This window comes from Gossypium arboreum, chromosome 1 (genome assembly GCF_025698485.1).
Source record: "Gossypium arboreum isolate Shixiya-1 chromosome 1, ASM2569848v2, whole genome shotgun sequence".
NCBI lineage: Eukaryota > Viridiplantae > Streptophyta > Magnoliopsida > Malvales > Malvaceae > Gossypium > Gossypium arboreum.
In genome coordinates this window covers 109,485,573-109,511,833 of record NC_069070.1, presented here as the reverse complement: position 1 = coordinate 109,511,833, position 26,261 = coordinate 109,485,573, and the positions used below count along the sequence as shown (strand labels likewise).

Below are 26,261 nucleotides of genomic sequence, written 5' to 3'. Positions count from 1 at the left end.
ATTATTACAAGAATATTTTTACCAGATTCATATTTTATATAAAATCAATAGAATTTTAAGCATAATAAAATCTCAACCTAACATCATAATATTTAAACCTTCAACTCTACCCATTTCATTTTTACCAAAAATTGATCATTTAATAAAAATAATTTTAACATAACATTTATTCACTCAGATATAATTTAGTTAATTATTATTTATTTGAGGTAAACTATCACTCAACCAGAGGCGAAGCTAGGGTGGCATGGGCCTCGGCCTCCCTAAAATGTAAACCTTTAAAATTTTTTAAAATTTTTAAATTAATAAAGGTAAAATTGCACTTTACCCCCTAAAATTATAAAAATTCTATTTAATCCATTATAAATTATAAATATATAAACTATAAAAAATTAAAATTTCATCTGAGCCTCCTAAAGAATTTTTCTGGCTTCTCACCTGCACTCAACTACATAAAAATCAAAAATCAAATAAATCTAAATTCTGTAAAGCCCAAAAATTTATAAAAGTTGAGTATTTAAATCTGATACACATGAGTTTTCCAGAGTTGATCATGAAAAAACCAGATTACATAAAACTATAAAGTTTTAGAATCCTTTATCAAGAGAAAAAAATGGTCTTGAAAAGGTGAAGGTTTAAATGACAAAGACTTGAAGGATGTTGCCTATGCGTGCTGGAGTTGATCGAATCCCCCACTATATGGCCGGAGGTAGGTGGTGGAAGTTGTGGTCGGTTGGGTTTTATTTTAGGAGAAGAGGAGAGAAGAGAAGGAAAAAAAAAATCTTAAATTTCTAAAATTTTATATTTATTTGAATTTTTATATTTATTATATATTTATTTCAATTTTAAGTTTTATTTTTAAAAATTTTTAACATCATATTTAAATTTTAGGCCGAAAATAATTTTTATATATAAATGTATTTTTATAGTTTATAATTTTATTAGATTTAGGATCAAATTGAGATAATTTATAAATATTAAGAATTAATTTTTTTAATCATAACTAAATTGATAAAATATAAAAATTTGAAGAGTTAACCATGTTATTATATCAATTTTAAAACTGCTTAAAAAAATAAACCCTGTCAATTAAGTGATTATTTCAAAACTTTTAACTGACAAAAAATTCAATATAATTTACCCTAATTTTTTTATAGAAAAAGGTTAGGGATTTTCGCAAGATGAAACTATTGAAAAACAAATATGCGAATCAATTTGACTGAACCTCATGCAAAATTTGTCACCTAACATTAGCACTACATGAGTTGGGAAATTCTACTCGACCCAAAGATCTGCCAAAAAGTGAAAGTGTTTGAATAGAAATATAAGCTGGAAAAATAAGTTTGGACAGAAAAATAAGACCTGTTTAAAAAATGGGTCAGACCTCGAGTAACACAATTTTTGGCCTAGACTCAAATTCACAAAAATAACAAAAAAATTTACTATTTTTTGTTGTTTTCTTCCTATTTTGTTACTTTTTTGTTATTTTAATACTATTTTCTTGTTGTAAAAGATTTATTTTAATGTTTTTAGTATTATATATATTTAAAAATTATATTAAAAAATTAATACGGGTGGGCCGGCCTTAGTTTTAACATTTTTATTTAGGCTAGACTTGTACAAAATTTTAGACTTATTTTTTAGGCTAACAAATGGGCCTAAATTTTTTATTAGACCTCACCTAAACCCAACCTGACCATGAGCACCTCTAATCTTATGGAAAAAATCGCTTTTAACAATTCAGTTAAAACTTGAAAGAATGTGATCGGAAAATCTTTGGAGGACAATAGAATGGGCGAAAAGGCAATGGGAATTGGTTTAAGTTGTAGTGAAGAAGTGAGGGTTGAGGAGCAAAGCTAACACTGCGGAGCCATTAGCGTTTTTGCTTTTAGTGGCAACTTATAGTTTGGGAGCTTGTTGGACTACTTTTTGCTTGCTGCAAGCTAGAACGTTGTGTAGGTGAATTGGTTTAGGGGAGAAAGTTGATGGTGAGGTTCATGATCTCTTGATCAAAACCCACTTCTTACGATGTTTATTTGTTGCTAGTGGCTGCCGGAATTTCTAGCTAGGAGTTCTATGATCAGTTGTGATGCTCATGTTAGATGCCTTTGAAAGGAAGATACTTATATGTACACATTATATTTGAACAAGAAAGTTTAGATAGGAAACTCACCTTGATTAAAAGCTCTATCGTTTAGGGTTGTCACTGGTAACAAGCAACTGAAACACGTAAGAAATGTGACTTCCTAAAAGACCAAAAGAAAAAAAAATCATGGATTAAAAGGGAAACAAGAAAGCATTTTGTTTCGGAGGAAGGGGGTGGAGTTCTTTTTGTTGCATCAAATCAATGTGTGTGACATGCAATTTGGTAGCATATTGTTTTCTGATTTAAAATGATAAACTCAAGTTATAATTGGTGCCTTGAATTCTGTTATCCCTATGGACCTCATTTGGTATAGCTGGTTCTAGTTCAGTGGTTCAACCTTTCCAGCAATCTCATCTTCAGCCAGTAGGTTTATTGCCAGATCAGTCTGCTACATATTTGATTGGCAGGCCCTTCTCCTGCTTGTTAATCCATATTTAAGCCCATCAGCTGTCCCACTTACATTCTTATGACAAGCTGCCTACGCATGGTGCATATGCACCATGATATTTATTGATCTAGAGCTGGTATTTATTGAGTTGCCTTTATATAAAATATGTCTGGTAACTGGTTATTTGCTTAGGCTCCATTTATAGTTCTAAACTGATTAATGTCGACGCCAACCCGAATCTGAGTTAATGAGGGAAGGGTTTGGGCATTAAAGTTGTAACCTACATTGTCCCTTTCCTTGGTACCATTATTTATTTATTTCTATCCGTTGTTGCTCAACAGTCAACACCAATCTCCAAGATGCAGATACAGTTACATGATTGTTGTTCATATATGAAACTTGGTGTAGATATAAGTTCAATGATAGGGAACACTAGCTGCTCTACAGGCCTTGCTTCTTTCACTTTCTCATTTATGTCAAACACATTGCTCAATGCTAGTTAGATTGCTGTAGTTTTTAGTTGAACTTTTTTAACTCGGTAAATATACAAATAGTACAAATATTAAATACAAATAAAAAAGAAACAGAAAAATTGAAACCAATCTGTCTGTGTTTGCTGCAGTACCCATTTTTAGCCTAGGTAAGATATTGCTTGTGAAAGTACCCAATGCTTAAATTTGATTTAACTTTTAGTGGCAAATTCGCTTCAACCTCAGCCCTACCTTTACCTTTATTTGTATATATAGCTACTTATTTCACTCAAAATTCCTTTGTCTGGTTTCAAGCTAAAACCATGAATGTTGAAATCCAAAACCTTTTCCTCAAATAAAGTTTGTTAGTTAGTACTTATTTACAATTGTTCATTTTTAAACCTTTTTCTGGATAATGTCAGCAAATTCCTGCTTTGGTCCCATAATCATATGATCATGTCTTTTATAATGTTTATAGCAATGTCTTTAACTATTGTATAAAAACAACAAAATTGTATTATCTTTTGCTTGTGGATGATTTTAAGTGCCCTAAATCAAGTAAATTAAAACTTATCTGTTAAAAGCTAAAGGAGGTTTTCCAAAGCTCAAATTTGTTTACTTTAATTAATAAAGAAAAGAGAGGTGTCATCTCCTCTAGTTTTAGAAGGCCTTTTTTTTTCACATTTGTATCTGTTTCATTCACTTGATTTTTACTTGTGTATTTGTGAAGTAAAGGTTTTTTCTTTTAATTAATAAAAACAAAAATAGAGGTGAAGAAAAGAAAAAGTATGATCCTTTGTAGATAACAACAATGATTGCCTATGACAAAATGGGTCACCTTTTGAAGTTTTAACCACCTTTCACATATTTTCTTTAAAAAATGAAAAAAAAAAAAAACATTGTTAAAAGTCAGTGAAATCGGTCGTTTTTTTTTTTTTGCAAAATGGGTTATTTTAATTATAATTATTTAAAAATAAATTAATTAAATTAAAGGTTAAAAATAAAAATAAAATTGCAAAGTGGAGGGAATGAGAGAAGCCCCAGAGCTAGATCCAATGAAACAAGTCAAACTCTGTCCATCTCCTCTGACAGCCTTCTCCAACACACTCAAACAGTAAAACTCACCCTTAAAGTTTTAATTAAGATATATGTAACACTTTTAATTCGCGGTGTATGGTTTTATTATTTTATTATTTAACCTTACTAATCTAACCCTCCTTTCTTTTTCCTTACAGACATAAAAGCTAAATCAACTCCATTTTGACTCTCTTCACTGTCTTGTCTTTTTTTTTTTTTTTAATTTTCTTTTCTTTGCTGTGTTGTAAATTGTAAATGGAGGAGCAAATATTAGCATCTTCTTCTTCTTCATCATCTTCTTCTTCGGCTGTTGCTGCGGCTACTATGCAGCACGATCTATCGGGTTCGGCTGGTTCTGGTGGAGCTCGGTACAAGCTAGTGGCTCCAGCTAAGCTACCCATCTCAAGGTCGGCTTGTATTACGATTCCACCTGGGCTTAGTCCTTCTTCTTTCTTGGAGTCTCCAGTTCTTCTTTCTGACGTTAAGGTTTGACCTGCTTTTTTTTTTATAAATATGGGTTGTATTGATTTTTGTTTTTGTTTGTTTCCTGAGAAAATAGAGGAAAGTTGCATGCTTTCTAAAAATTCACCGGTGAAATTGAATTCTTCCTTTTTTTAAGAAAAAACCCAAGATTTTTTCTAGTTGACTGAGGAATTCAGTAGTGTGAGATTCAGAGTTTTAATTTTGTTAAATTTTTACAGTAGCTTTTAGTGGAGTATTTTTCTTTCTATTTTTCCCCCTTTGGTTTGGGAATGATGTGATTGGATTTAATTTTCGGCTCAAGATGTGCTTAAGGTGGGAAAATAATTTGGTTATTATGTTTGTTTGTTTGCTTTCACTTTTGTGTTCTTAAATGCTTGATTTTATATTTGAAGTGGTTTATGATGGTGAGGACTTTAAGGAAAAAAATAAATTCTGATGCTCTAATATTGCAACTATTAGATAAATTATGAAATATGGCTTCTCAGGTCCATGGATTTGTATATTGCGGGAGGAATAAAGTTTTTCCATTTTTAAAAGTGTTGTTAGTATAAAAATTCTAGATTGGACCTTCTTTTTCTATATTCTATGTGTTTTTTAATGCCAATGTTGTTTTTTCACACAATGAATCTCTCCCTTTTGATTATGGGAATTGTGGCTTCTTTATATGTACACACACACTTAATATTTATGTGATTTTCCTTGTCTTAACTATAGGACATACTAGAGAACTTTTCCATTTTGTGCAATGTAGAATATGGAATAGATGCTAAGGGTGAGGTGGAGTGGAATGCATTAATGGATGGATGCTTCATTAAAGGTGAGCCTTTGATTTTAGATCAAAGGATGGGGATTTGTTTAATGTGTGGTGCAAGGAGGCAATGAAATGAATGAGTGGAAAAGTATAAAGTTGGTGGGTCAAGGTTAGGAGGAGGCATGACTGCCTCTGATTTAATGGAGGATATGACATTACATAGAGTAGAATTTGCAGAAAGCAAATGGGTATTGCAGCTTATAAGTTGAGCTTGAGGTTTTACAGACTTGCTTTTCACGTAAAGCGTAGGGTTTACTTGAAGTATATGAATGATTTTGCTTTTACTCGCCTTTAGTTGGTTTGGTCTGGAATCTTGCCCTGCTGTCCCTCTCATTTTGTTTATATTAAGTTGTTTTTTGCACTAAATAAACATGATGGAATTAGTTTGTGTAATCTTTGGTCACTGCTTGGTTTGAGCTTTATATGCTTGCTCTTGCTGACAATAGCTGTGCCAAGTAACTTGTTTTGTTTATTGTTGTTCAAGGCGGAGCCTTCACCGACTACTGGTTCTCTTATCAAGCCTCAAGCAGTACACGCCTCTGTTGCTTGTAGTACATATTCAGCAACCACTGCGTGTTCTAATGCTTTTGACGAAAGAAATCCAAGCACCTTTGAGTTTAGACCTCATCCTAGATCAAATATGGTAATTTCCTGATAAATGTTGATGCATACTTTGAGATTGAAATTTAAATAATAATTTCCATTGTTTCTAATATTCAGTTGTTCTATATTTCACGATAGCCATAGGCATAGGCATATAATTAGTTTAGTGTCTAGAGTCCTGGTTTTATGCGGAGACTCTTTTGCATCAATTCAAACTCTGCCCATAAACCCAACAATAGGAAACTAATTTATTAGTTAACCTATAGTGGCATCATGCCAGAGGATGTCATAGGCACACCTAAACTAGTAGCCTGTTCTTCTATCTTAACTATTCATTATCGACATTCTTTGTCTAAATTCATTATGTTCTGCTGGTTGGAAGGTATACCCATCTAAAGGTCTTCTTTTTCCCCCTTATTCAAGGCTCCTGCAGATTTAGACCCGCAGAGAAGTGAGCAATCTCGGCAGATCCAAATTCAATATCAGACCATATCATTCAATTCATCAGCTTCAGTTAAGAGTGAGATGGCAGGCTCCTCGAATGTATTGAGCCTTTCCGTACCTGTTCATACAGCTACTTCTATGGCTAGCGCTCATGCTGAAGTCGATGCAGAGGAATTAAACCAGATAGGTAACCCAAATGGTGGGATGCCATCTGGGCAGTCTGATCATAGAGGAGTTGGGCCTGTGTCATCTGAAGATGGATACAACTGGAGAAAGTATGGACAGAAACATGTGAAAGGATGTGAATTTCCACGCAGTTATTACAAATGTACACATCCTAATTGTGAAGTGAAAAAGCTGTTTGAGCGATCTCATGATGGACAGATTACTGAGATAATATACAAAGGTACACATGATCATCCTAAACCTCAGCCTAGCCGCCGATATTCTTCTGGTAATATCATGTCTGGCCAAGAAGAAAGATCTGACAAGGTCTCATCTTTGAATGGTAGAGATGGTAAGGGTTTAAAAACATTATACATTCAGTTTTATCTGTGGAGTCCTTTGTCCTTTTGACTTACGAATTAATGCTTTCTTTTTCACCATTTTAGACAAGTCATATTGCGGTTATGGCCAGATGGCTCATAGTATTGAGCCAAATAGTACTGCAGATATATCTCCTGTCACAGCTAATGATGATAATTTAGATGAGGTTGAAGATGATGATCCATTCTCGAAACGGAGGTATGTTAATTTGTTATTTGTCAATAGAGGCATTATTTTTTTATTTTGTGGATTTGTCTGCTTGCTAAGGATACTAGCAAACAATGAACAGGAAGATGGATGGTGGGATTGATATCACTCCTGTGGTGAAGCCAATCCGGGAACCACGTGTTGTTGTTCAGACTGTGAGTGAAGTTGATATACTGGATGATGGGTATCGTTGGCGCAAATATGGGCAAAAAGTAGTGAGAGGAAATCCTAATCCTCGGTATGTACCATTAAAAATCAATGATGATAGATTTAGAATATCACACTTACAAGTCATCTTTTAATACGCTCATATGTTTCAACATATACCTTCTTGAAACACTATGTTGGTGGCTTACTGGCATGTTGACTTTTGTGCTTTGTCATAAATTAGATATGAGAATTGAGTGTTTTAGGATCTTTTATTCAGTTTATCTTGAGTATTATTTGTATTTTGTTGTCTCGCTATGGCTTTATTGCATGCCGATTTCGAGGCTCATATTTGAGTCGTATGCATGACTACTCTTGACCATAGGTTTTTGTTACTTTATTTTATTATTGTTTCTTACATCAGTTATTTATGATGTTATTTTTTCTGCTTACTTTTTATGTAGGAGTTATTATAAGTGCACAAATGCCGGTTGTCCTGTTAGAAAACACGTTGAGAGGGCATCTCATGATCCGAAAGCCGTTATAACCACATACGAGGGAAAACACAATCACGATGTGCCAACTGCAAAAACTGGTAGTCATGATACAGCAGGACCAGTAGCAATGTGTGGGCCATCAAGGGTTAGATCAGAAGAAAATGATGCCATTAGTCTTGATCTTGGTGTTGGTATTAGTTCCGTTCCCGAACATGCTTCAAATGAGCAACAACAATTGGATTCTGAACTGGTCCAAAGCCGCCCACAGGCTGGTGGTTCAAGTTTCAAATTTGTTCAACCAACTATGATGGCATATTACGGTGCTCTAAATGGCAGCATGAATCAGTATGTTTCTAGAGAAAATCCGAGCGAAGGCCGTGGTGTTGAAATTACACCCCTAAATCACTCTTATGCATTTCCACAGAGCATGGGAAGAATACTAACCGGTCCGTAAAAATCTATTAACAACGAAGGTGAGGATGAATAAAAATATGGACTGGATTTCATTTCTCCATCTTTTTCACTGGTAAAAGGGAAGGTTAAAATTGTATTCTGAAAATTCGGATTTTTCTACATATGTATGTATGTATGTATGTAATCTATGTATTAGTTTACCATCTCAGCTTATCTCAATCATGTTGCCAATCACTGTTTGTATTAACTTGGGAGTTTGTACAAAAGTGGAACGGATACAGGTATTATTTTCTCACAGGAAAATGTTGTAAAACAAATTCTTGAAATGATATTTGTAAGAATATAATATATATGTATTATCCATCTTGTGGTTAAGAATTTGTGAGTAGTACATAGTATTTTTCTTTAACATTGCCTCTTAGATAATGCCCCACAAAGCCAATCTTTGCTTTCACATTTTGATGGAAAATTCTCACACATTATCTACAGTTATTGCTGGAGGCTATGAAATTTTGGGATCAGACCAAAGGATTGATCAGACATTTTAGGAATCCGAGGTTATGAATTTTGATCCTTTTGATGTTCTGATCGTTGATTCAGGGCTGAGATTCAATTGCAGACAACTTGTTCCAGGTCCTGTTGACTGCCTAATTGAACTTTATTTTTTAATTTTCTTCAACACTTGGATTGGATTATATTTTTCTAGCAGAAAAGGATAAAAGAAATGGTGAAAATACACCAAAATCAACAATCAGGAAAAGATATCTAGAACAAATCCAACAGGTTATCCAACATTTACAAATTGACCGTTGATATAATCCAAAACCCATTTGGACTAATCGGTCATTGTTTTGGCAGGGATTGTAGAAGAGCACATGTATCATGCTGTGGCCCATATCTCCACTTGGAACTTACGAAGTCTACCATCTCAAAAACTAATATGAAACTGAAAGCCGTAGTTTTGGCCATCATCAACTTGGAGAAATCCCTTTGGCCAGGCCAAATTGGTCAGTCTTTGCCTCTCATTTCATCCAACATGTTTCACATATCAATCTTCAGTCTTAAGTCTTCATCAGAAAGGTCCAAAAGCTTAAAAGAAACGGTTGTTTGAAACTTGTAACTGTTAAAAAGATGAGTTTAGACTCCTTGTAACGCCCCCTTTACCCGAGACCGTCGCCGGAGTCGAGCACGAGGCATTACTAAACTTATTTGAGCACTTAAACAAATTCAAACAATTTATATCACACTTTCCAGACAAGCTGTCCAACTGTGTCATAGTTGCTAAATAATTCATATCTCGAGTTATAAAACTCGAAATCCAAATCCGTAAATTTTCTCTGAATTTATACTCATATATCTACTTACCAATTTTTTTCTAGAATTTTTGGTCAAGTCAATTAGTACAGTTTATTATTTAAAATCTCCCCTGTTTCAGGGTTTGACTACTCTGACCTTTGTGTATTACGAATCAGATATCTCTCTGTACAGAGCTTCAATGACTATGCCGTTTGTCTCTAATAAAACTAGACTCAATAAGGAATCTGTACATATAAAGTATGACTTCTAATTATCTTTGTAAAATTTATGGTGAATTTCCAAAGTCAGAACAGGGGATCCAGAAATTGCTCTGGCCCTGTTTCACAAAAATTTAAACATCTCATAAAATATAGCTCATATACCTGTTTTGCTTCTTCCATATGAAAATAGACTCATCGAGATTCGATTCCATAATTTATTCATTATTTAATTCCATTTCTACTATTTTTAGTGATTTTTCAAAGTCAAACTACTGCTACTTACCGAAAACTATTTTAGTACAAATATTGTTAACTAGTTTATAACATCTTTACTTCAATTCATTCAAACTCTATACATGCCATATAAATCTTCAAACATAAAACAAAAGCTACCGGAATTGATCTGGATAGTGTGCTTTGTTGTGTTGATCCGATCTACCCACTTCACTTCAAGTCAATCTACATAAAATATTAAACACACACAAGTAAGCTTATTGAAGCTTAGTAAGTTCATAGGTTAAAAGTAATGCTTACCAAACATAATATTTCCAAACAATACCAAAACATTTACTAAAGTTTCCTGCGATTCACAACCATTGTTATAATAATTCACATAGTTGAGCTCAACAGTAACAACTACTCAATCTCTTTCATTTGGATCACTTCTCTTTTATTTCTTATAATCAAATTAGGAAACGGCTTACGAAATTGAGTACGTCGTTGCTCAATGCCACGATTCACAACTCAGTATGGTTTTCCTCATTGAAATACCATACCTACATTTTTTAACTTCGGTATGGGAAATGCCATACCTACATTTCTTAACTTCAAGATGGATTTGATAATACCATACCTACATTTCACAGCTCAGTATGGATAATACCATACCTACATTTCACAACTCAGTATGGATGATACCATACCTACATTTCACACTTTGCCATGGAACAACCATGGTCTTATCCGTCAATTCATCACACGTCACGATACGAACGTACTCAATCCTGCGTTTTCCTAATTTGCATTTCCACATTTATTCTTTCATTAACAAAATCTACACAATCCCACAACAAATTCGTATATAATAACACATTATATACTTCAATCATTCACAAATAAACATCTAATTTCAACCATATGAACTTACCCGGCTAATTTGTAGAAGATATTGAAATTTTGGGACTATTCCGCAACTTTTTCTTTTCCTCGTTCTTCTTTGGATTCTTGATCTATAATATAAAATATTTCTACTCATTAGCATTTATTTGATTTCTATTTCACTTCACAATTTATGCTGTTCAAATTTCGAAATTGCACTTTTACCCCAAAATTTACAGTTTTCACAATTTAGTCCCTACTCAATTCACCCATCAATTGAACTAATTTTCTCAATTAACACTTTATTTTATCATTATAAACTATTTCAAAACCTTTTATATTCTGAATTTCAATAGCAACCTTCAATTCACAACTTTTTCACAATTAGGTCCTAAATATCATTTCCTATCAAAATCACTTAATAAAACCACCTTAATATGAAATTAGAACTTAAATTTCATAATAATTCATCATAAAATTCCCTTATCCATCCAGGGTAACTTCCAATTTCACCCATAAAATCAAAAACTAATGAATTCTACAAGTGGACCTAATTGTAAAAGTCATAAAAACATAAAAATTATCAAGAAAAAGCAAGAATTAGACTCACATGATGTAAAAATATTAAAAACCAGCTTTCTCCAGACCTTCTATGGCGTTTTGGCTGAGAAATTATGAAGAAAATGTCTAGATTTTTCAATTACATCATTATTTAACTATTAACTTTTATCTATTTCCAATTTTGCCCCTTGTTCACATTGTTTTCTTGCTTATTTCATACCCAAACCGTCCAGCCATTAACCTTTGGGTCTAATTGCTCTTTAAATCCATCTTTTAAATACTTAAGCTATTTACTCACAATTTAACAAATTTTGTGCTATTTTCAATTTAATCCTTTTCAATTAATTAGCCATCCAAGCGTTAAAATTTTTTAACGAAACTTTAATACTAACTCAATGACACTCCATAAATATTTATAAAAATATTTATAGCTCGATTTTCAACTTTGAGGTCTCGATACCTCATTTTTGACCCGTTTGACCTAATAAATTCTTTTAATTCACTAATTTCACCATTTCACAAATTCTTCTAAATTCTTACTTGACTCATAAATATTAAATTACTATCTTGTTCAATCTTATTTGTCGAATTTAGTGATCTCAAATCACCATTTCCGACACCAATGAAAATTAGTAGTTACAACTCTCCCCTTTAAAAATTTCGTCCTCGAAATTTGTTACTGAAAATAGATTTGGATCTTGTGATCTTATTGACTCCTCTGTTTCCCAGGTTGCCTCCTCCATACCATGTCGATGCCATAATACTTTAACCAATGGTACTCTTTTGTTCATAATTCCTTAACTTCACGAGCCAAAATCTTCACTTGGTTCTTGAATAAGTCATATCTGGTTGAAGCTCAATTTCGGTATGGGGAATTACGTGTGAAGGATCTGACCTATACTTGCCTTAGCATAGACACATGAAACACATTATGAATCTTCTCAAGTTAGGAGGTAAAGCCAAACGATAAGCCACAGGACCAACCCTTTCCACAATTTCATATGGCCCTATGAATCTCGGACTTAATTTTCCCTTTTTACCAAATCGTAACACCCTTTTCCATGGTGAAACTTTTAAAAATACTCGATCACCCATTGCATATTCTATGTCTCTTCGTTTTAAATCTGCATATGACTTACGACGATCCGAGCGACTTTTAGACTATCTCGAATAATCCGGACTTTCTCTTGGTTTCTCGAATCAAATCAACCCCAACTATTTTTGATTCACTCAATTCAGACCAACACAATGGAGTCTTGCATTTTCTACCATAAAGAGCCTCAAATGGTGTCATTTTTATACTAGACTGATAGCTATTGTTGTAAGCAAACTCAGCCAACGGTAAATACCTTTCCCAACTGTCACCAAACTCGAGTATACAACATCTTAACATATCTTCTAAAATTTGAATCACTCGCTCCGATTGTCCATCTGTTTGAGGATGAAATCTTTGTACTAAAATTCAATCTGGTGCCTAAGACTTCTTGCAATTTATTCCAAAATCTTGAAGTAAACCTCGGATCCGATGCGAAATGATAGATATTGGAACTCCATGTAGTCTCACAATCTCGACACATACAATTCGCTAACTTATTAAGTGAAAAATCTATTCATTTGGAATAAAGTGTCTTGACTTTGTCAATCTATCAACAATCACCCATATCGAATCTTTCTTTCTCGAGTCACAGCAATCGACACAAAATCCATTGAAATATGCTCCCACTTCCATTCAGGAATCATAATGGGTTGTAATAAACCCGTTGGCACTTGATGCTCTGCTTTAACTTGCGGCAAATCAAACATTTTGCAATAAATTAAATTTCTCTTTTCATACCGGCCACCAATATGTCTTTTTCAGATCACCATACATTTTTGTACTACCGGATGAATAGAATACATACTATTATGTGCTTCGGAAAGAATATCATTCTTTAAATCGAATTATTGGGAACACAAATCCTATTATGATAGCGCAATATACCTTCATCATCAATCTTGAACTCGAATCTAAATTATCCCGAACCATTTGTCGTTTCAAAGACTAATTTTGGATCTTCATTCTGCAGCTTCGAATTTGTTGAAGAAACATTGGTTTTACCTTCAATTCTACTAATACAACACCTTCTTCATTAAGAGCCAAATGAGCATTCATTGCGAAGTGCAAACAAGAATGACTTTCGACTCGATGCATCAAGAACTACATTAGCTTTCCTGGATGATAGTCAATAACCAAATCATAGTCTTTCAAAGAACTCTAACCACCGTCTCTGTCTTAAGTTCGGTTCATACGAGTCATTAAGTATTTCAAACTTTTGTGATCCGTATACATATAACACTTCTCACCATATAAATAGTGTCTCCAAATTTTTAAGGCAAAAACAATTGCAGCTAACTCAAGATCATGTGTAGGGTAATTCTTTTCATGTGGTTTTAATTGCCGTGAAGCATAAGCCACTACCTTTCCGATTGCATTAACACACAACCCAAACCACTTAAAGATGCATCACTGTACACAACATACGGTATACCTGATTCTGGTTGAGTTAAGACTGGAGCTTCTGTTAACATTTTCTTTAACTGATCAAAGCTCTGCTGACATTCATCAGACCACATAAACTCAACATTCTTCTGTAATAAACGAGTCATTGGTGAAGCAATCATGGAAAAATTCTTTACAAAACGGCGATAGTATCCTGCTAATCCCAGAAAACTTCGCACTTCAGTTACATTCTTCGGTGTTTTCCAATTCACTCTGCCAAACTTTACTTGGATCCACACGAATTCCTTCAGCTGATATAATATGACCCAGAAATCCAACCTCATGAAGCCAAAACTCACATTTACTAAATTTCGCATATAACTGTTTTTCTCTCAAAGTCTGTAGTACAATTCTCAAGTGCTGTGCATGTTCGGATTCTGTCTTTGAATAGACCAATATGTCATCAATAAATACCACCACAAATCTATCCAAATAAGACTGAAAAATTCGATTCATTAAATCCATAAATGCAGCAGGGCATTCGTTAAACCAAAAGGCATTACCAAAAATTCGTAGTGACCATACCGAGTTCGAAAAGCGCTTTGGCACATCACACTCTTTAACCTTCGGTGATAATACCCGGATCTAAGGTCTATTTTTGAGAACAACTGCAGCACCTTTCGTTGATCAAACAAATCATCGATCTGAGGTAATGGATATTTATTTTAATTGTTACCTTATTCAACCGCTCGTAATCAATACACAATCGCAACGAACCATCTTTCTTTTTCACAAATAAGACAAAAGCGCCCCAAGGTGATGTACTCGATCGATGAACCCTTTATCCAATAACTCTTGCAACGTGTCTTCAACTCTTTTAACTCACTGGTGCCATTCTATACGGTGTTATTGATATTGGGCTGCATCTTAATTACATCAATTGTGAATTCAACCTCACGATCCGGGGTAAACCGGTAATTCCTCGAAACACATCATAAACTCATTAACAATCGACAATTGTTCCATCTTCAATTCGAACCCAGTATCAAGAATATAAGCTAGAAATGCTTTATTACCTTTCCGAATCAATTTTCGAAAGAAATGAAATAATCCGACATCATTCTTTTTATCCCCAAACTCAATGAAACTATTTCCTTGTCGACATTTTAAATCAATCCGTTTTCTCTACAATTCACTATGGCATCGTGTTCAATCAACCAATCCATTCCAAGAATAACATCAAATTCTCGGAAGGTAACAACATTAAATCGCGAGAGAATTCACGACCTTGTATTTTCAAAGGGACAATTCCGACATATTAAATTAACCAACACACTTTGCCCTAGTGGATTAGTGACTTGCAATTCAAGGTCGATGGACTCAACGGTCATTTTTTTTCGACACTAATGCGGTGCAAATATATGAATGTGTAGATCCAGGATCAATTAAAGCATACACAGAATCATCAAAAAGATAGAAATTACCAGCTATCACATCTGGAGTAGAAGCTTCTTCCCTTGCCGGATAGCATATGTACGTGCAGGTACTCTTGTCTCGATCGGTCAGTATATCTCTCGTTCGAATGAACAGTCCAGAGCACTACTTTGACTGAACGTTTACCTTTCGAGGAGTATTTGCTTGCTTCTCCCTTGTTCTCTATCTTCTTTTAATAATTGAGGACAGTCCGAATAAAATGATCAGTTCCACCACATTTATAGCAAGCTCCGGCTCTTCCCCAACACTCACCAATATGAAATCTACCACAATTTTTACATCTAAGTCTCGGAATATTTTGCACACTACTAACACTAGCTGCTGGTTTCTTAGTTATTCCGACATCTTGTTGAGTCGTTTCTTGTTATTCGATCGTTCGGGATTATAACAGTCGACGAATCATTTCTGAACTTTTGGCCAAAAAGTCGAAGTTGGTCTAGAGAAACTTCTTTTGTATACCTCTTTACCTCTTCTTTCTCTTTGCATCTTTCGTTATACACTTCTTCCATCTTTTGAGCTCGATCAGACAGAATCACAAATTCCGAATCTCTGTACCTCCAATCATCATTCGATTTCATCATTAAGCCCTTCTTCAAATCTAATGCACATTTCTTCCTCTGTCGATACAACATCCCGAGCATATCTCTTGAGATACACAAATTCTCTTTCATATTCGGCCACTGTTTTATTCCCTTGTCGAAGATCAAGAAATTCTCTCTTCTTCTTATCTAAATATCTCTTTCCCACATACTTCTTCTTAAATTCGTTTTGGAAGAATTCCCAGGTAAGTTTATCTGCAGGTACCACTGCCTCAATGGTTTCCCACCAATTATACGCTTCTTCTTTCAATAGCGAAACTGCACATCCCAAATAGTCCTCCGGAGAACACATCATCTGTTTAAAAACTCTCTCCAAACTCTTTAACTAATACTCTGCTTTAACCGGATTATCGTCCGATCTCCCTCGAAATTCTTCAGCTCCAAACTTTCTGAGTTTTTCAATTGGTGTTCTTTTGCTAGATTCATCTATTAAAGGAGGAGCAACCGGGGTTGTAACTGGTGGTACAGTAGGGGGAGGAGGAGGTTGTTGTGCCTGACTTCTTCCTTGTATTGTTTCATGATACCACTGATTCATTAATCCGTAAATCATATTTTTAAGTTCTTCCTCTCTCATCAAAGAAATCAGGACATTACCACTTGTTCCCTGCTCGAAGTCATATTCTACTATTAACTTCCTCTTCCGACTAGCACCATCGGGTCTATCGACATCTTTACAATCTATAACAAAATTAGTAATTAGATCGGATCATTCACATCACACTATCACGATTTATATGGCATGTATTTTTAAACACTTTACACATCAAATTCGTTCGAGAATCGACTAAACCAGGCTCGATACCAATAAATGTAACGCCCCTTTACCCGAGACCATCGCGAGTCGAGCACGAGGCATTACTAAACTTATTTGAGCACTTAAACAAATTCAAACAATTTATATCACACTTTCCAGACAAGCTGTCCAACTGTGTCATAGTTGCTAAATAATTCATATCTCGAGTTATAAAACTCGAAATCCAAATCCGTAAATTTTCTCTGAATTTATACTCATATATCTACTTACCAATTTTTTTCTAGAATTTTTGGTCAAGTCAATTAGTACAGTTTATTATTTAAAATCTCCCTGTTTCAGGGTTTGACTACTCTGACCTTTGTGTATTACGAATCAGATATCTCTCTGTACAGAGCTTCAATGACTATGCCGTTTGTCTCTAATAAAACTAGACTAAATAAGGAATCTGTACATATAAAGTATGACTTCTAATTATCTTTGTAAAATTTATGGTGAATTTCCAAAGTCAGAACAGGGGATCCAGAAATTGCTCTGGCCCTGTTTCACAAAAATTTAAACATCTCATAAAATATAGCTCATATACCTGTTTTGCTTCTTCCATATGAAAATAGACTCATCGAGATTCGATTCCATAATTTATTCATTATTTAATTCCATTTCTACTATTTTTAGTGATTTTTCAAAGTCAAACTACTGCTACTTACCGAAAACTATTTTAGTACAAATATTGTTAACTAGTTTATAACATCTTTACTTCAATTCATTCAAACTCTATACATGCCATATAAATCTTCAAACATAAAACAAAAGCTACCGAATTGATCTGGATAGTGTGCTTTGTTGTGTTGATCCGATCTACCCACTTCACTTCAAGTCAATCTACATAAAAATATTAAACACACACAAGTAAGCTTATTGAAGCTTAGTAAGTTCATAGGTTAAAAGTAATGCTTACCAAACATAATATTTCCAAACAATACCAAAACATTTACTAAAGTTTCCTGCGATTCACAACCATTGTTATAATAATTCACATAGTTGAGCTCAACAAGAACAACTACTCAATCTCTTTCATTTGGATCACTTCTCTTTTATTTCTTATAATCAAATTAGGAAACGGCTTACGAAATTGAGTACGTCGTTGCTCAATGCCACGATTCACAACTCAGTATGGTTTTCCTCATTGAAATACCTACCTACATTTTTTTTAACTCGGTATGGGAAATGCCATACCTACATTTCTTAACTCAAGATGGATTTGATAATACCATACCTACATTTCACATTTCAGTATGGATAATACCATACCTACATTTCACAACTCAGTATGGATGATACCATACCTACATTTCACACTTTGCCATGGAACAACCATGGTCTTATCCAATCAATTCATCACACGTCACGATACTAACGTTACTCAATCCTGCGTTTTCCTAATTTGCATTTCCACATTTATTCTTTCATTAACAAAATCTACACAATCCCACAACAAATTAGTATATAATAACACATTATATACTTCAATCATTCACAAATAAACATCTAATTTCAACCATATGAACTTACCCGGCTAATTTGTAGAAGATATTGAAATTTTGGGACTATTCGCAACTTTTCTTTTCCTCGTTCTTCTTTGGATTCTTGATCTATAATATAAAATATTTCTACTCATTAGCATTTATTTGATTTCTATTTCACTTCACAATTTATGCTGTTCAAATTTCGAAATTGCACTTTTACCCCAAAATTTACAGTTTTCACAATTTAGTCCCTACTCAATTCACCCATCAATTGAACTAATTTTTCTCAATTAACACTTTATTTTATCATTATAAACTATTTCAAAACCTTTTATATTCTGAATTTCAATAGCAACCTTCAATTCACAACTTTTTCACAATTAGGTCCTAAATATCATTTCCTATCAAAATCACTTAATAAAACCACCTTAATATGAAATTAGAACTTAAATTTCATAATAATTCATCATAAAATTCCTTATCCATCCAGGGTAACTTCCAATTTCACCCATAAAATCAAAAACTAATGAATTCTACAAGTGGACCTAATTGTAAAAGTCATAAAAACATAAAATTATCAAGAAAAAGCAAGAATTAGACTCACATGATGTAAAAATATTAAAACCAGCTTTCTCCAGACCTTCTATGGCGTTTTGGCTGAGAAATTATGAAGAAAATGTCTAGATTTTCAATTACATCATTATTTAACTATTAACTTTTATCTATTTCCAATTTTGCCCTTGTTCACATTGTTTTCTTGCTTATTTCATACCCAAACCGTCCAGCCATTAACCTTTGGGTCTAATTGCTCTTTAAATCCATCTTTTAAATACTTAAGCTATTTACTCACAATTTAACAAATTTTGTGCTATTTTCAATTTAATCCTTTTCAATTAATTAGCCATCCAAGCGTTAAAATTTTCTAACTGAAACTTTAATACTAACTCAATGACACTCCATAAATATTTATAAAAATATTTATAGCTCGATTTTCAACTTTGAGGTCTCGATACCTCATTTTTGACCCGTTTGACCTAATAAATTCTTTTAATTCACTAATTTCACCATTTCACAAATTCTTCTAAATTCTTACTTGACTCATAAATATTAAATTACTATCTTGTTCAATCTTATTTGTCGAATTTAGTGATCTCAAATCACCATTTCCGACACCACTTGAAAATTAGTAGTTACAACTCTCCCCTTTAAAAATTTCGTCCTCGAAATTTGTTACTGAAAATAGATTTGGATCTTGTGATCTTATTGACTCCTCTGTTTCCCAGGTTGCCTCCTCCATACCATGTCGATGCCATAATACTTTAACCAATGGTACTCTTTTGTTCGCAATTCCTTAACTTCACGAGCCAAAATCTTCACCGGTTCTTCCGAATAAGTCATATCTGGTTGAAGCTCAATTTCGATGTATGGGAATTACGTGTGAAGGATCTGACCTATACTTGCCTTAGCATAGACACATGAAACACATTATGAATCTTCTCAAGTTAGGAGGTAAAGCCAAACGATAAGCCACAGGACCAACCCTTTCCACAATTTCATATGGCCTATGAATCTCGGACTTAATTTTCCCTTTTACCAAATCGTAACACCCTTTTCCATGGTGAAACTTTTAAAATACTCGATCACCCATTGCATATTCTATGTCTCTTCGTTTTAAATCAGATATGACTTACGACGATCCAGGCGACTTTTAGACTATCTCGAATAATCCGGACTTTCTCTTGGTTTCTCGAATCAAATCAACCCCAACTATTTTTGATTCACTCAATTCAGACCAACACAATGGAGTCTTGCATTTTCTACCATAAAGAGCCTCAAATGGTGTCATTTTATACTAGACCGATAGCTATTGTTGTAAGCAAACTCATAACGGTAAATACCTTTCCCAACTGTCACCAAACTCGAGTATACAACATCTTAACATATCTTCTAAAATTTGAATCACTCGCTCGATTGTCCATCTGTTTGAGGATGAAATCTTGTACTAAAATTCAATCTGTGCCTAAGACTTCTTGCAATTTATTCCAAAATCTTGAAGTAAACCTCGGATCCGATGCGAAATGATAGATATTGGAACTCCATGTAGTCTCACAATCTCGACACATACAATTCGCTAACTTATTAAGTGAAAAATCTATTCATTGGAATAAAGTGTCTTGACTTTGTCAATCTATCAACAATCACCCATATCGAATCTTTCTTTCTCGAGTCACAGCAATCGACACAAAATCCATTGAAATATGCTCCCACTTCCATTCGGGAATCATAATGGGTTGTAATAAACCCGTTGGCACTTGATGCTCTGCTTTAACTTGCGGCAAATCAAACATTTTGCAATAAATTAAAATTTCTCTTTTCATACCGAGCCACTAATATGTCTTTTTCAGATCACCATACATTTTGTACTACCGGATGAATAGAATACATACTATTATGTGCTTGGAAAGAATATCATTCTTTAAATCGAATTATTGGGAACACAAATCCTATTATGATAGCGCAATATACCTTCATCATCAATCTTGAACTCGAATCTAAATTATCCCGAACCATTTGTCGTTTCAAAGACTAATTTTGGATCTTCATTCTGCAGCTTCGAATTTGTTGAAGAAACATTGGTTTTACCTTCAATTCTACTAATACAACACCTTCTTCATTAAGAGCCAAATGAGCATTCATTGCGAAGTGCAAACAAGAATGACTTTCGACTCAAGCATCAAGAACTACATTAGCTTTCCCGGATGATAGTCAATAACCAAATCATAGTCTTTCAAAGAACTCTAACCACCGTCTCTGTCTTAAGTTCGGTTCCTTCGAGTCATTAAGTATTTCAAACTTTTGTGATCCGTATACATATAACACTTCTCACCATATAAATAGTGTCTCCAAATTTTAAGGCAAAAACAATTGCATTAACTCAAGATCATGTGTAGGGTAATTCTTTTCATGTGGTTTTAATTGCCGTGAAGCATAAGCCACTACCTTTCCCATTGCATTAACACACAACCCAAACCACTTAAAGATGCATCATTGTACACAACATACGGTATACGATTACGGTTGAGTTAAGACTGGAGCTTCATAACATTTTCTTTAATCGATCAAAGCTCACGACATTCATCGACCACATAAACTCAACATTCTTACGTAATAAACGAGTCATTGGTGAAGCAATCATGGAAAAATTCTTTACAAAACGGCGATAGTATCCTGCTAATCCCGAAAACTTCGCACTTCGATTACATTCTTGGTGTTTTCCAATTCACTCTCGCCGAAACTTTACTTGGATCCACACGAATTCCTTCAATGATATAATATGACCCGAAATCCAACCTCATGAAGCCAAAACTCACATTTACTAAATTTCGCATATAACTGCTTTTTCTCTCAAAGTCGTAGTACAATTCTCAAGTCTTTGTGCATGTTCGGATTCGTCTTTGAATAGACCAATATGTCATCAATAAATACCACCACAAATCTATCCAAATAAGACTGAAAAATTTGATTCATTAAATCCATAAATGCAGTAGGGGCATTCGTTAAACCAAAAGGCATTACCAAAAATTCGTAGTGACCATACCGAGTTCGAAAAGCAGTCTTTGGCACATCACACTCTTTAACCTTCAGCTGATAATACCTAGATCTAAGGTCTATTTTTGAGAACACTGCAGCACCTTTCAGTTGATCAAACAAATCATCGATACGAGGTAATGGATATTTATTCTTAATTGTTACCTTATTCAACTGCCTGTAATCAATACACAATCGCAACGAACCATCTTTCTTTTTCACAAATAAGACAAAGTGCCCCAAGGTGATGTACTCGATCGATGAACCCTTTATCCAATAACTCTTGCAACTGTGTCTTCAACTCTTTTAACTCAGCTGGTGCCATTCTATACGGTGTTATTGATATTGGAGCTGTACACGGAATTACATCAATTGTGAATTCAACCTCACGATCCGGGGGTAAACCAGGTAATTCCTCAGGAAACACATCAGTAAACTCATTAACAACTGACAATTGTTCCATCTTCAATTCAGAACCCCGAGTATCAAGAATATAAGCTAGAAATGCTTTATTACCTTTCCGAATCAATTTTCGAGCTGTAAAGGCTGAAATAATCCTGACATCATTCTTTTTATCCCCAAACTCAGCTGAAACTATTTCCCTTGTCTGACATTTTAAATCAATCCGTTTTTCTCTACAATTCACTATGGCATCGTGTTCAATCAACCAATCCATTCCAAGAATAACATCAAATTCTCGGAAAGGTAACAACATTAAATCGCAGAGAATTCACACCTTGTATTTTCAATGGACAATTCCGACATATTAAATTAACCAACACACTTTGCCCTAGTGGATTAGTGACTTGCAATTCAAGGTCGATGGACTCAACAGTCATTTTTTTTCGACACTAATGCGGTGCAAATATATGAATGTGTAGATCCGGGATCAATTAAAGCATACAGAATCATCAAAAAGATAGAAATTACCAGCTATCACATCTGAAGTAGAAGCTTCTTCCCTTGCCCGGATAGCATATGTACGTGCAGGTACTCTTGTATCTGATCGGGCTGCAGTATCTCTCGTTCCCGAATGAACAGTCCCAGTAGCACTACTTTGACTGAACGTTTACCTTTCGAGGAGTATTTGCTTGCTTCTCCCTTGTTCTCTATCTTCTTTAATAATTGAGGACAGTCCGAATAAAATGATCAGTTCCACCACATTTATAGCAAGCTCGGCTCTTCCCCAACACTCACCAATATGAAATCTACCACAATTTTACATCTAAGTCTCGAATATTTTGCACACTACTAACACTAGCTGCTGGTTTCTTAGTTATTCCGACATCTTGTTGAGTCGTTTCTTGTTATTCGATCGTTCCGGGATTATAACAGGTCGACCAGAATCATTTCTGAACTTTTTGGCCGAAAAAGTCGAAGTTGGTCTAGAGAAACTTCTTTTGTATACCTCTTTACCTCTTCTTTCTCTTTGCATCTTTCTGTTATACACTTCTTCCATCTTTTGAGCTCGATCAGACAGAATCACAAATTCCCGAATCTCTGTACCTCCAATCATCATTCTGATTTCATCATTAAGCCCTTCTTCAAATCTAATGCACATTTCTTCCTCTGTCGGTACAACATCCCGAGCATATCTACTGAGATACACAAATTCTCTTTCATATTCGGCCACTGTTTTATTCCCTTGTCGAAGATCAAGAAATTCTCTCTTCTTCTTATCTAAATATCTCTTTCCCACATACTTCTTCTTAAATTCGTTTTGGAAGAATTCCCAGGTAAGTTTATCTGCAGGTACCACTGCCTCAATGGTTTCCCACCAATTATACGCTTCTTCTTTCAATAGCGAACGCACATCCCAAATAGTCCTCCGGAGAACACATCATCTGTTTAAAACTCTCTCAAACTCTTTAACTAATACTCGCTTTAACCGGATCATCGTCCGATCTCCTCGAAATTCTTCACTCCAAACTTTCGAGTTTTTCAATTGGTGTTCTTTTGCTAGATTCATCTATTAAAGGAGGAGCAACCGGGTTGTAACGGTGGTACAAGAGGGGAGGAGGAGGTTGTTGTGCTGACTTCTTCCTTGTATTGTTTCATGATACCACCGATTCATTAATCCGTAAATCATATTTTTAAGTTCTTCCTCTCTCATCAAAGAAATCGGACATTACCACTTGTTCCTCGCTCGAAGTCTGTATTCTACTATTAACTTCCTCTTCCGACTAGCACCATCGGGTCTATCGACATCTTTACAATCTATAACAAAATTAGTAATTAGATCGGATCATTCACATCACACTATCACAGATTTATATGGCATGTATTTTTAAACACTTTACACATCAAATTCGTTCCGAGAATCGACTAAACCAGGCTCTGATACCAATAAATGTAACGCCCCCTTTACCCGAGACCATCGCCGGAGTCGAGCACGAGGCATTACTAAACTTATTTGAGCACTTAAACAAATTCAAACAATTTATATCACACTTTCCAGACAAGCTGTCCAACTGTGTCATAGTTGCTAAATAATTCATATCTCGAGTTATAAAACTCGAAATCCAAATCCGTAAATTTTCTCTGAATTTATACTCATATATCTACTTACCAATTTTTTTCTAGAATTTTTGGTCAAGTCAATTAGTACAGTTTATTATTTAAAATCTCCCCTGTTTCAGGGTTTGACTACTCTGACCTTTGTGTATTACGAATCAGATATCTCTCTGTACAGAGCTTCAATGACTATGCCGTTTGTCTCTAATAAAACTAGACTCAATAAGGAATCTGTACATATAAAGTATGACTTCTAATTATCTTTGTAAAATTTATGGTGAATTTCCAAAGTCAGAACAGGGGATCCAGAAATTGCTCTGGCCCTGTTTCACAAAAATTTAAACATCTCATAAAATATAGCTCATATACCTGTTTTGCTTCTTCCATATGAAAATAGACTCATCGAGATTCGATTCCATAATTTATTCATTATTTAATTCCATTTCTACTATTTTAGTGATTTTCAAAGTCAAACTACTGCTACTTACCGAAAACTATTTTAGTACAAATATTGTTAACTAGTTTATAACATCTTTACTTCAATTCATTCAAACTCTATACATGCCATATAAATCTTCAAACATAAAACAAAAGCTACCGAATTGATCTGGATAGTGTGCTTTGTTGTGTTGATCCGATCTACCCACTTCACTTCAAGTCAATCTACATAAAAATATTAAACACACACAAGTAAGCTTATTGAAGCTTAGTAAGTTCATAGGTTAAAAGTAATGCTTACCAAACATAATATTTCCAAACAATACCAAAACATTTACTAAAGTTTCCTGCGATTCACAACCATTGTTATAATAATTCACATAGTTGAGCTCAACAAGAACAACTACTCAATCTCTTTCATTTGGATCACTTCTCTTTTATTTCTTATAATCAAATTAGGAAACGGCTTACGAAATTGAGTACGTCGTTGCTCAATGCCACGATTCACAACTCAGTATGGTTTTCCTCATTGAAATACCTACCTACATTTTTTTTAACTCGGTATGGGAAATGCCATACCTACATTTCTTAACTCAAGATGGATTTGATAATACCATACCTACATTTCACATTTCAAGATGGATAATACCATACCTACATTTCACAACTCAGTATGGATGATACCATACCTACATTTCACACTTTGCCATGGAACAACCATGGTCTTATCCAATCAATTCATCACACGTCACGATACGAGCGTACTCAATCCTGCGTTTTCCTAATTTGCATTTCCACATTTATTCTTTCATTAACAAAATCTACACAATCCCACAACAAATTCAGTATATAATAACACATTATATACTTCAATCATTCACAAATAAACATCTAATTTCAACCATATGAACTTACCCGGCTAATTTGTAGAAGATATTGAAATTTTGGGACTATTCTGCAACTTTTTCTTTTCCTCGTTCTTCTTTGGATTCTTGATCTATAATATAAAATATTTCTACTCATTAGCATTTATTTGATTTCTATTTCACTTCACAATTTATGCTGTTCAAATTTCGAAATTGCACTTTTACCCCAAAATTTACAGTTTTCACAATTTAGTCCCTACTCAATTCACCCATCAATTGAACTAATTTTTCTCAATTAACACTTTATTTTATCATTATAAACTATTTCAAAACCTTTTATATTCTGAATTTCAATAGCAACCTTCAATTCACAACTTTTTCACAATTAGGTCCTAAATATCATTTCCTATCAAAATCACTTAATAAAACCACCTTAATATGAAATTAGAACTTAAATTTCATAATAATTCATCATAAAATTCCTTATCCATCCAGGGTAACTTCCAATTTCACCCATAAAATCAAAAACTAATGAATTCTACAAGTGGACCTAATTGTAAAAGTCATAAAAACATAAAATTATCAAGAAAAAGCAAG

At 34.2% G+C, this 26,261-nt stretch overlaps 1 protein-coding gene and 1 long non-coding RNA gene across 2 annotated transcripts; one reads left to right on the top strand and one right to left on the bottom strand.

Annotated features, from left to right (window-relative positions):
- Positions 1–4,026: 4,026 nt before the first annotated feature.
- LOC108483813 (probable WRKY transcription factor 20) lies at positions 4,027–8,611 on the top strand. The gene is made up of 6 exons (XM_017787404.2): positions 4,027–4,567; positions 5,860–6,018; positions 6,402–6,939; positions 7,034–7,166; positions 7,258–7,413; positions 7,787–8,611. The coding sequence occupies exons 1-6, from the start codon at positions 4,337–4,339 to the stop codon at positions 8,271–8,273; spliced, it is 1,704 nt and encodes a 567-aa protein (XP_017642893.1). The 5' UTR covers positions 4,027–4,336; the 3' UTR covers positions 8,274–8,611.
- Positions 8,612–9,951: 1,340 nt separating this feature from the next.
- LOC128285623 (uncharacterized) lies at positions 9,952–11,538 on the bottom strand. Its single transcript, XR_008276136.1, has 3 exons — positions 11,459–11,538; positions 10,898–10,979; positions 9,952–10,209 (listed from the first exon to the last, which is right to left on the bottom strand). It is a non-coding gene; the product is annotated as an uncharacterized LOC128285623 (long non-coding RNA).
- Between the last annotated feature and the right edge of the window lie 14,723 nt (positions 11,539–26,261).

What these genes read in the sequence shown, in the direction of transcription:
- LOC108483813 (XM_017787404.2), top strand. Translation starts at nt 4,337, where the DNA reads ATGGAGGAGCAAATATTAGCATCTTCTTCTTCTTCATCATCTTCTTCT. An exon ending in CTCATCCTAGATCAAATATG is followed by an intron (nt 6,019 to 6,401) that starts GTAATTTCCTGA and finishes CCCTTATTCAAG; the next exon opens with GCTCCTGCAGATTTAGACCC. An exon ending in ATCTTTGAATGGTAGAGATG is followed by an intron (nt 6,940 to 7,033) that starts GTAAGGGTTTAA and finishes TCACCATTTTAG; the next exon opens with ACAAGTCATATTGCGGTTAT.